This window comes from Cervus canadensis, chromosome X (assembly GCF_019320065.1).
Source record: "Cervus canadensis isolate Bull #8, Minnesota chromosome X, ASM1932006v1, whole genome shotgun sequence".
NCBI lineage: Eukaryota > Metazoa > Chordata > Mammalia > Artiodactyla > Cervidae > Cervus > Cervus canadensis.
Window position 1 is genome coordinate 68353285 of NC_057419.1, and position 12087 is coordinate 68365371.

Genomic DNA, 12087 nt, shown 5'->3' on the forward strand with positions numbered 1-12087 from the left:
GCCACCTTTCTTGATTAACAGAGTGACTTTCATAGCAAGCAATGAGATGGACAAATGGACCATTTTGTAGATCTGCTCTGCCTACTCATGCTTGATCCTCAAAGAGTTTATGCAGGATTTGACATAATTGCTACAGATTACAAATATGCCTTACAGTTGGCTTTTGCTTTTGACTCTGTGCAAAAAAAGAGGTAGAGTCTTCATTGAAAGTAAATGAGAAAATTTGTTTCCATTGTATGTACACCATCCAAACCTTGAGGCTCATTGGTCATATCCTCAAATTCTGGGCCACCACGAGTTCAGAACTGGGATCTGCCATGTCTTGGAGTCTCTAATTTCTTCTGCAGTGTTAGTGACAGAAGAGGGGGATTACCTTCCTGAAATGAGAGAGCAGGGGGGGGTGTTAACTTCCTTGTCTTTCACGTCCCTGGAAACCATTGTGTAGAGTCAGCCCTCTTCTTTCTTTTCTTTTCCCTTCCTTCACCATGTCCTTTCAAATCAGTTCATGGCGGAGAAGCACAGCTTAAATGAAAACTCATCCCCACTCTGCCATTTACCCCTCAAGTTGGGAGAGGAATCACCATATCAGGTTCATAGTGGCCAAAGGGCAAAATTGATTTGGGAGATCAGGAGTGAGGAGAAAGAGAATATTCATGTGCACCTTTTTTTTTCCTGTTTATTTTTTTTTCTTTATTTTTATTAGTTGGAGGTTAATTACTTTACAATATTGTAGTGGTTTTTGCCATATGCTGACATGAATCAGCCATGGATTTACATGTGTTCCCCATCCTGAACCCCCCTCCCACCACCCTCCCCATCCCATCCCTCTGGGTCATCCCAGTGCACCAGCCCTGAGCACTTGTCTCATGCATCCTCATGTGCAGCTTTTGATAAGGACCATGACCTTGGAAATTCTTGAAGATTAGCTGGGGCATCTGGTAGCCTGAAACACTAGAGGCTCAGATACTCCCTCATCATTAAGGAAAAAACACTCTGAAAGCTGACAAACGTTGGAAGGGGGAAAGGGAAAGAAGCTAAGATATAGAGTGGTTTCCTCCTGTGTAATAACAAAATATTAAAGGATGCTATCTAAAGCTGACAAAAAAGAAAAATGAAGACAAAAAAAAAAAAAAACCCAGAAAAAAGCAAACAAAAAAACACCTCATCCTCCAAAACCTGGAACCCAGCAATACAAGGTACCAAGCCAGGGGAGCTGTTTAAATCTCTGGATGGATCAAAAATTTCTTTTTAAAGATTAGGGGTGATTTTTCTAAAGGGTGAGCCATCGCTCTGATAGTACATAAATCAAGCCTGCATTTAACTTCGACTTCGTATATCAAAATTTTTAAATTTTACTATTCCTAATTTCTTGCCTCCTTAACTTTCAGGTTTCTCACCCTTTAATAGAAGGAGGCAGGGTACAAGTAGCCTGCAATACATTTTCATGACAAAAGTTTGGTTTTTGTTTTGGGGAGGAGGTACATTTGGAAAATATAACAATTATAAAGAAGATGGTGATAGCTTTCCAAAGGAAAATGAAAATCCCTCATGGTGTGTATATAAGATCCAGTATTTAAATGGATAATTAGTATGTCCACCACTTTCAGACATTCTAATTAAGGACACAGCAGAGAATGGTTCTGTTTCTTAGAAAATTGGCTGTCTATTGGCACTTCTACATTCTACATCAGACAGGCTGTCTGCTTACCTCCTACGCCAACCTCCCAAGCTGAGTCCTCTTTAAGAGAGCTTGGCTCATCCCTGTTCAGTTTTTTTTTTTTTTACCCTTCACTTCATCAACTTCTCTAGGGTTTCCTTAATTTTCAAAGATGATAAAATTTTAGTTTATTTTTCTGTCATCCATAACTGATGTCAGCCATCAACTTATTTTCTTTGAGAACTTCCTCTTAAAGATCAAACATACATTAGGGGACAGTTCAACTAATGACATAAATGTAGCACTAGATCTCTGATGCAAATTTACTGGGAAAATCTTAAAACAAGATAATTGAAGAAGTAAGCATCTTTGTTTTGCTTTCTATCTCCTCTCCCTCTCCCCTACACACACACACACACACAGACACACACACACAGACACACACACTTTTATTTCATTTGATTTGTACCTTGTTCCTTTATCTTAACTTCAGAAGCTATTGAAGATTGCTTGGATAACTCCAATAAATTGAAGTTCAATAAATTGTTGAATATGTTGCTTAAGCTATACTTTTGGTAATAATACTTTATGGTAATGCTGTTGGTGGAATCATTTTAATATGTTCCATTTTCACTAAGTAATGAGTAGGTTCCTCAATAGCCCCAAATTTAGCAGTTAAAAAGCAACAAAGACAACTGCCCTCAGTAGCAACAGTATTTACTACAAAAAAGAAAAGCCACTTGTTATTTGATTTAAAAAATGTTTAGTTCTTTAGAACTTAAGCATTTGGATGGCATTCTCTTATATTTGCACTTTCTTTAACTTTAATTTTGGAACACCACTCTTCCTGTTAAAAAATTTTAAATGTGTGTATATATTTTGAAATACTTATATCACCTTCCATTATTAGAACTGAGAACATTAATGAAATTTAAAATGTCTTAGTTACTTGGTGAAGTGATAAGATCACACCAGCTGGTTTGCTTTGTTAACTTTTTAAATTATCCAGAAAAATCTTAACATGAATCTAATAATATGTTTTATTACTGCTCTTAAATTTTTTTAAATGTTAAGAGAAAAAAATGAGGTGTTAGGAATTTTCTATATTTGGCCAAAGTGTTCCACCCCAACCTTTAACACAAAAATAATTGCTGTAAACAAATGGTCAAGAGGGCAATTACCGTCTTCCAGGCATCATTTCCTCCAATATAAGCTGCAGAATGACAGCATCATTAGTCATTTTCAATTATAGTCAGTCACAACCAGGGATGTTTCATTTTCCCAGCTGTTTTGTTGTTAATTAACTAGATTAAGCTGTTTTTTTTCCCTCCTGAGTTTGTTTTACTGCCAACATCAACATTTGAAATTTTGAAAAACTCTTTGAGTTTATTTTTTTGCCTGATAATTCAAAATATATCACTCACAACAGATGTGCATCTGAAAATGTATATACGATATAGAAGGTCAAGTGCTGTCTTGTTGGTGAAAATGTTGCCCAGTTACATATTATGATTATAACAGTACTTGGATCTTTATAAATCATCTATCAGGCTATGATCTCATTTACATGGTGTAACTTTTTTTTTTTTTGGTAACATCAGAATCAATAGCAAGATAACAGATATGAGTCTATCCCCCAGAAGAACAGATCCATTTTGATTGACTCATTTGACAAGCACAATTTCCATGTCAAAGGTAATAGAAACAGTTCAGGGAAGAACTATAGGGAGTAATAATATTAGAGAGATTTTATAACTTTTTAATAGATGAGTATCAGAATTTCATTTTTTAGTGCAAATAAGTTTTACAACTGAGTAAAAAGTCTTGACCATGAGAGACTGAATCAGTGCTAATCACTTATGCTTGAATATAAGGAGAACCCCACTTTCCCACTGAGAAGATAAAATTTATAATAAATTTTTGAGCAATTGATAGAATCATTTAGGAATGTGGATGAGATTGTCAAATGCCTAGTTATATTTAATTTCTTAATTGATTATCACTTCCAATATTTGAAATCACACATTTTATAAAATAACACACTAATTAGGAATATTGCTTTTGCCACATTTGTATTTTATGAAAAGAGTTCATTCACACACGTGCACACATACACTCACACACATATATTCCAGAATTCTAGAGCTTACTGTCTTCCTTCTAAGTTATTTGCAATATGGCAGTGTTTTAATCCCCAAACGGTACAGTCAAAGCTCTCTGTCCAGAGACAACTAGGAACATACCTAACAGTTTTTATCTGGAAGGTGAAAGGATTAAAGCAGGGCAGAGTTAAGAAGCAGTAACAGTGCCTCCTATTTGTCATTTTTGTGGTGGCATAGTGGCCTTGTCTCTGTCTTACCCCAAACATGGCCTTTGGGTGTCCATATCTCTGTATAGTTTATTTTCTGTGGCTGTTTATGTTTACTTGAGACCATCATACCTAGCTAACTGCCATTTACTAGAAGGCCTGGTTTTCACTTCCTCAATGTTATCGCTGGAATATTTATCCCTAACTTCAGTGCCCATTCCTAAAATATTAGGAGAGAGAATCTTTTCATTATTCTTAGATGTGAATTATATATCACCCCATCAGAATAACTTATTGTTTAGCTTTTTAAAACTATCTTTAAAACATTTGCTTACAATGACTTTTACCACTGGTAAATGTGAAGGTATACCCTAGGAATGATTGTTAATAGCTTATTAATTTTCTTCACTTCCTTTTTGTTCTATTAACCAATTCTGGCAGATAACTCCTATATGCTTCCCAAATTCATATCTCTTGATAGTATTTCAGGGTACTGTGGAATTTTGTTGTTCAAAATAAAACAATTGAAACACAAAAGACATTATAAACTAATATGAACTAACTCTTTTGTGAGAAAATATTTTGGGGAAGAGTCTCAATTTAGTCTTACTCAGTAGCTCATGCTGGAACTGGACGAGCGTTTTAGAGATCTGAATTTCACCTCTGGTCCTCAGTTGTATTAATTGCATTTATAGAAGCAGACATGGAGACATAGATGTTTCAGTTATAATATTCACATATGTGTCTATGTACATAAAGTCATAGGATGATTCATTTATTTATGTAACAGATATTAATATCATGCCAAACGTTAACACAAGAGAAAAATACAAGATTTTAAAATTTTGACTATCCCAAACATAAGCAGTTCAGAGTTATATTACATTTTACAATTAAAAAAGAAACCTATATTCAGGAATAATTTTTTGTAATTAATTTTCACTCTTTATTAAGAAGAAATTTCATAGTTTGATATAATTGTCTTAACATTTAGTGACTAACTCCAGGTAAATTATACACACACACACACACACACACACACAATGGAGAATAATGGTCAGGTACAAATGCCCCCTAGAATGAATTTCATTTTTCCCTTTAAAAAAAAAATGATCTCAGGGTTTCTCCTTTTTGGTAAAACATGAATCTCCTATGACTGTTGAGTTTTGAGCTCTTGTGAGGAAATCCTGGGGTCTGCAGTTTTGCTTAGCATATTCAAAGTCTGAAAACTCTGGATACCTAGTCAAGAGTAGGACTTGATAACTATTATCCCACTGATTTTATATTTAAAGATGTTGGAATTTAGACATGTATTTGATTCCTTTAAATTTGGTTAAAGATTAACATCATTAGCAAATCATTACCTTTTACATTTTTTTATGGGTATGGCTGAAAGTCTATTATGTGAAGAATTCTGCATTAGTTGCTGCAGCCAAATATTTTTTGCTACCTGAAGGAACTTTACAGCCTAATAGAAAAGATGAGAGAATAAAAAATAAGGGCACAGGCCAGGGAACAAAAAAGGAAAACAAAACCAAATGAAAAATAATATATATATATTATAATATATATTATTTATTATATATAAACATGTAAATTTATATATAACAAATATAGTATTTATTATATTTGTAATAATAAATATAACAATTAATTTAATAATAATATATTTATACCAATAGTATAACTATAATAAATAATATACATTTATATATAAATACTATATATTTATCCATAATATATAGTCAATTTCAACTCTAAGTACAACAGGTACTTGAAAAGTTGCAAAAGTGTTTTTGTGACCAGCTGAATCAAAGTCTATAGCCATTTAATGATGTCATTTGCTACTATTTATGAAAGATTGGGTAACATACACTTCGGAGCTTCTATGTGGTATCAGATGTTTGTGGTACACTGGGGGCTACTACTTAATTTTTAAAATCTCTACATCTGAAATTATATAAATACCTTATTTACCCATCTGGAAAAAACAATGGGCAAAATAACATTCTAATAAATGAATAGACCATTCAGAGTTTTATATATTAATAAAAGAGAATTGAATATATAAACATGTTATTTTCAGGATAAACTAAACCAAATCTTTTAAGCATTGAAATAGTTTCATTTTAACTATCTTAATGAAAACTTTTATTGACTATCTTCTGTTTTGCTTTATTAAGCAGTGCATAATAACTAATCAACAATTTTATAGTACTTTACAGTTCACAGAGTTCTTTTCATATAAAAGATCTCATTTAGTTAATCCAACAAAGCTATGAGTTAGGTGGTAGTATTGTATACATGTTTCAAGGATGATGAATTTGACTGACCTACCTGATTTTGCTAGTGATCACAAAACCAGTAGTAATGAGTTAGGACTGAAATCCAGGACTTTGGATACTAAAACATAGTGTAATTTAAAACTTTCTTAGTTTTCAGGGTCATCATTATAAGCATTAATTATTATTGTTTGATTGTACAGTTACCTGATGCTGAAAAAGCTTCTCTGCATGGGTGCCAAACTGAATCTCAGAGACAGAGTTTGGGGTGACGTAAAAGAGATTAGTTTTATTGCTTTGCCAGGCAAAACTGTGTGTCCTATGTGGGGGGATTGGGTGAGGAGTTTTATAGAAATGGTTCAAGAGCTGGGTTGCTGATAAAGATAAGGGTGTGTGCAAGGCCTGCATTTCTTTAATCTGGCCTCAGGGGTCTCCTGATGAGCTTCTGTGGATCTTGAGGTTATCAAACCTTGTCTCTGGAATGAAGAATGCTTCATCAAGTAGTTAACATCTTCCATTTGTTGGAGGTTTTAGTTCTGCAGAAGAGCTCAAAGATATTGTCATGTGTATCCCTTGCGGTGGAACGAAGAGCCTGCATCAAGGCTGCTCTGCTGTTTCTTGACTGCTCCTCCCTTGTCTTTGCATCCCCTCCCTTTCCTGATTAGCAACTGTTCAAACCTGACCTTTGGAACACAGGGAAAGTCATGGAGGCTGAATGAAGCCTATTTCCTACCAACAAGAAATAAGGGACAGAGAAAGATTTTTGTGCCCAGGATCCCCACAGGGTCCTGCTCAATTTCATTGTGCACATGGAATATGAAGTTCAGTACTGATCACTGCATCTTCAGTTGAGACCCAGATGAAATAGTTAATTTTATTTCAGAGGCAGGTTGTTAGATAAATACTTAAAATATTTAAAATCTAACTCAGTGCAGTGAGATGCTTACACCATGAGAAGAAAGTGAAACCTAAGCCAACTGTAGAAACAGCAAATTCCCATCTCTCCTCGCCTACTCACTATGGGGCCATATGCTTACTGAGTGTAAGAGTGGGCAGATCTCAGCAGTATGTAAGTCAGTCTCTAACCTCTCTCTCTTCCTCTCTCCTTCTTTGTCTCTCAGCATATACAGGTGACTTCCTATAGGTTATATAATGTATGAGACCATTTACTGCACCCTTATCCCTTCAATAAGTGACCCAAGATCATGATGTTTTCAGATAGCTACTTTTACATTTATTGTCTCTCCCCTATTATCTATTGCTATTTGTTGTTGTTGTTGTTATCAACTCGGTTACTTCTAGTTCCTCTTATTATTCTTTCCCTGTGAACTCACTGCAATTTAGCTGGGGAATCAAAAGACCAAATACATATATATATTAATTCACCAGCCTTGGATAATATTTGATTCTCAATGTTTAGCTCGGATGTCAGAACAGAAAAATATCTTCCATATGTCATGACTTTCAAGGGTAGTTTTCCCTCACTGATCAGAGGCATCTTTTTTTGTTCACTTTTGTATTCAAGGTTTATGTTTTAATAAATAAAAAGAAATAATATTCATTGATGTGATAGTAAATGTTTAACAGCATGTACTCTGAGAGAAGAAATTAAAAGCCCTGACTTGACATGATGTCAGACATAATAGAATAAATAACCTTAAGAGCACAGATGATAGTTAAAATAGGAAGTGATAACTTTTTACTATTTATTTTAGTATTTATTCCCTTAGCAGCTTTGCTTAAGTGGGATTTTTCAAGAAAATTAAGTCCTATAGAAAATGATTTAAGACCTATTTTCTTATTTTTATCAAGGATGATACATATCTACTCCATTGTAGATGGCTAGGTAATTCATTGCTTATAATGGATGCCTTAGGCTCTGGTCCTGGACAATCAACTTCAGCATCAACTGGATAATTGTTAGAAGTGTCAGTTCTTGGGCCCCACCCAAGATCTGTTGAATGTAGAACTCTGAGGTTGAACGCCAGCAATCAGTGGTTTAACAAGACTTCCAAGTGATTCTGATGGCCCCAACATATAAGAACCACTGCTCCAAAGGATTATGATAAATTATCCCCCCAATCCATTGAGAAAGTTTGACCTGGGACCTTTGAGTCCTCTGCCTCCAGCTAGTGGAAAGGGAAAGAATGTATGGAGAAACCTCACTCAATTTATAAGGATCAGCCCAGAACTGACAGATATTACCTCTCCTCACATTCTACTGGCAGTAAGTTCTTATGATTATCCAGTGTTACACTGGAAGTGGCTTAGATCTGTTCCTAAGGACCTATTAGCAAATTTTCAGGCACTTTGTGAGCTACTTGACGTTCTTCTGGTAACTAAAATTGGCTATAGTTGGACCATCTATACCACAGAAATTAGCAAACACTAAAATCAATTTGTTTCTTTGTTTTCCCCAGAGCCACTTGTTAACATATACACGTCACTGACCATATACAGGCTTGGCTGACCCTACTGCAGCTAAAATGACCCTCCAAATGGTCCTGCTTTGAACCAAATTTGCTGAGCCTTTATACTCTCACCTTGATCAGCCTTTGAATAAGGGCTACCCTGGGAAGGGCAAGTCCTTAGGCAAGGCAGATCACCACAGCAGAGACAGTCCCGGAAGGAACTGGCTCCTGACCCCTGAAGGATGTCTACTGGCATCTTCTTCACCATTTGGGACAAGAGTCCTTCCTTAAAGTGGACTCAGAGGCTTATCTCCACATGTACCTCAGCCCCTCCTTCCAAGTGTTGCTAATAGGATTGATCTGGGGTGAGCCAGGGCAATAAGATACTTTTAATGTCCTCTGGAAAATTCTGGTATGCAGCCACACTAGATACTATTTAAAACAGTCAAGCCAATTGCTGAGATAACATTTTTTGTTTATTTGTTTTGCTTTCAATAATGTTTGCACTCTACGTCCTTTCAATGAAATTGTACCTGGAGCAAGAGCCTGTATGCAGCAAACAATCAATAAAAATTTGTAGTGAGGTTGGTTGAAGTATTTAATTAAAATACCTTTGAAAGGAATTCCACCTAGAAAAGTTAATTTAGAAGTAAAATACAATAGAAATACAATAATGTATTCACGAAATAAATTAATAACTTGGTGAATTAAGTTACTGCAAGATGTTAATCGAATAAATAACATGCATGCTTTTCTATTAAAGAGGAAGTTAGAAGATCTGAGCTCGGAGTGGAAGGCGGTAACCCACTTACTTCAAGAGCTGAGGGCAAAGTGGCCTGGCCCAGCCCCTGGATTGACAGCAGTTGGAGCACGTAAGTATGCTGGATCGCATTCTCTGTGGCTTTGGACATTTGCTCAAAAGCACAACAGTGAGATGCTCCCTGGGTTAAAGGGAAAATGAGTTGCAATGCTGAAAATAGGAATAAACTTGGGTTATTTACATTGCAAAATGTCTTAGAGCTAGGTTCCTTGGCAAGAGACTGATTGAGCTTATGGAGTCACCAAAGTATTTAGGAGTGTGCTCTCCAGAAATGTACCTACAGTGAAGAAAGACCCCTAGCAGAGATAGCAGAAGGGCCTGAGGGGCTGCAGAGTGATTTGACTGCAAGAGAGGCCTCAACCCACCCCACAGGAGCCTTAGGGCTGAGTGGGTTGTCCAGAGCCCTCCTGAATTGCAGGAACAGAGCTTGGCCTTTGTATTCCTGAACCAGCCAGCCTTTGTCCAGGGGATGCCCACTGGAAGGAATAGGAGATCTTAGAAGAGTCTTCTGGGGCCAAAGGCAATTCTCAGTAAGGAATACCATCAACTGTCAGTGCTTCCAGTCTGAGGGATAGGTGTGTTGTTCCCAAAGAGGGAGTCAGGGTAGAGCCTCCAAGACTAAATATGTAAGGACCCCATCTCAATGAATCCTATATCCTTTAGATAATCTTATTCAAAGATGCCTACACAAGGACTTCCCTGGCAGTCCAGTGGTTAAGACCGTGTGCTTTCACTGCAGAGGGCACAGGTTCAATCCCTGGTCAGAGAACTAAGATCCTGCAAGTCACGCAGTGTTACCAAAAATATAAAAATTCCCCAAACCACAGAAATACACACAGTCTTCCTAGCACTTCCCTCTGTTCCATCTGAAGACAATCTTAAGAGCTCTTCCATTTTTAGTTCAAGAAAAAGGAAAATGGACCATGACTATCACCAAGTAGACTTGGGGGAAAAATGTTTCTTCATTTAGCTATAGTTTTAACTTTTGTTTTTACTGCATATTTTCAGTCTATTCTTTTTCACCTTCTATTCATTTCTTAGTAGAAGGTATGCATAAAATCTCATGGCAATGTTAAGGCTGGCTTTGAGCCCCATGGGCAAGGAGCCAAAAAATTTTTCTGCTATACCAATTCTATAATTAGATAGAACTTAGAAACATCTTTTTTTTCCTGTTCTTGTTTTTTGCTTTCATTTTTTTTCCTTTTCTACTTTTCAAAGATCAGATATTTGCAGTATTGAACTATGGTTCTTCAAGTAAAGTTGATTTTTATTTCATATCAATTAAAAATATATCACAATGGAAAGAACACCCAAGGTAGCACAATGATAATTCAGTAGAAGGCATAAACAGCGCTTAGGTTAAAAGATGCTCTATAATCTGGGAACAGTGTGTCTTTTGTACCTCTGGGGTTTCTAAGAAGACATTAGAGTTAAATTTGATATCAGATACTTAAAAAAGATGTGCGAGCATTCTTTCTTCTTCCTGTTTTTTTTTTTTTTTTTGGTCAATCTGGGACACTAAAATTGCTCTATCAGTGTTTATCTTCAATTAATTATATCAGGTTTATTTCTTTTTATGACCTGTAATTTTTGGTTCCCTCAGCACACATGCATAGTTTGTCCCTATGTAATCATTTATTGGTATTTGTTCTCTAGCTTTCTCCTGATATTCAGTCTCAGATTCTCTAACTCTGTAAAGAGATTGGGTTCCAATAATTTGTTTTTATTGAACTCTGACATAATTATGGGTTTATGCTCCTATTTAAGCTACTTTCACATGGTTGGAAGTTTTGAAAGGCAGGGCACAGAAATCTATTTAACCTGTAAAGTTCTGAGATGTGACTATAACAGTTCTGTTGGAGAACAGATTCAAAGTTCCAATTTTGGTTTCCAGAAACATATTTAATTCATCTACTTAATATCTATTGAGTAACTTCTATGTATTGAACATTTTACTAGGTGCTGAGACTGTGGCATAGAGTAAGTTAAGTTCCCTCCCTTCATGAAACCCTTCTAGTTGACCTTTGAACAACATGAGTTTGAACTATGCAGGTGCACTTATGTGCAGAATTTTTTCAATAATAAATATTCCAGTACTACATGATCCATGGTGGGTTGAACCTGTGCATGTGAAGGAGCTGCCTAAATGGCAGAAACATGAATACACAGAGCAGACTGGATTTTCAACTGTGCAGTAAGTCAACCCTAACCCCAGTGTTAATCAAAGTTCAGCTGTAATCTGACTGGAAGAGAAACAGACATTTCTCCAAAGAAGACATACAGATGGCTAACAAACACATGAAAAGATGCTCAACATCACTCATTATCAGAGAAATGCAAATCAAAACCACAGTGAGGTACCATTACACGCCAGTCAGGATGGCTGCTATCCAAAAGTCTACAAGCAATAAATGCTGGAGAGGGTGTGGAGAAAAAGGGAACCCTCTTACACTGTTGGTGGGAATGCAAACTAGTACAGCCGCTATGGAAAACAGTGTGGAGATTCCTTAAAAAACTGGAAATAGAACTGCCATATGACCCAGCAATACCACTTCTGGGGCATACACACTGAGGAAACCAGATTTGAAAGAGACACGTGCACCCCAGTG

At 36.2% G+C, this 12087-nt stretch overlaps 1 protein-coding gene across 9 annotated transcripts in view; it reads left to right on the forward strand.

Annotated features, from left to right (window-relative positions):
- Positions 1 to 12087, forward strand: part of DMD (dystrophin) — a 2532480-nt gene that overhangs the window by 1794109 nt on the left and 726284 nt on the right. For all 9 annotated transcript variants that reach the window (XM_043457704.1, XM_043457699.1, XM_043457698.1 and 6 more), the window contains one exon: positions 9422 to 9530. In XM_043457704.1, coding sequence (XP_043313639.1) covers positions 9422 to 9530 — 109 coding nt within the window. The remainder of the gene's footprint in view (positions 1 to 9421; positions 9531 to 12087) is intronic.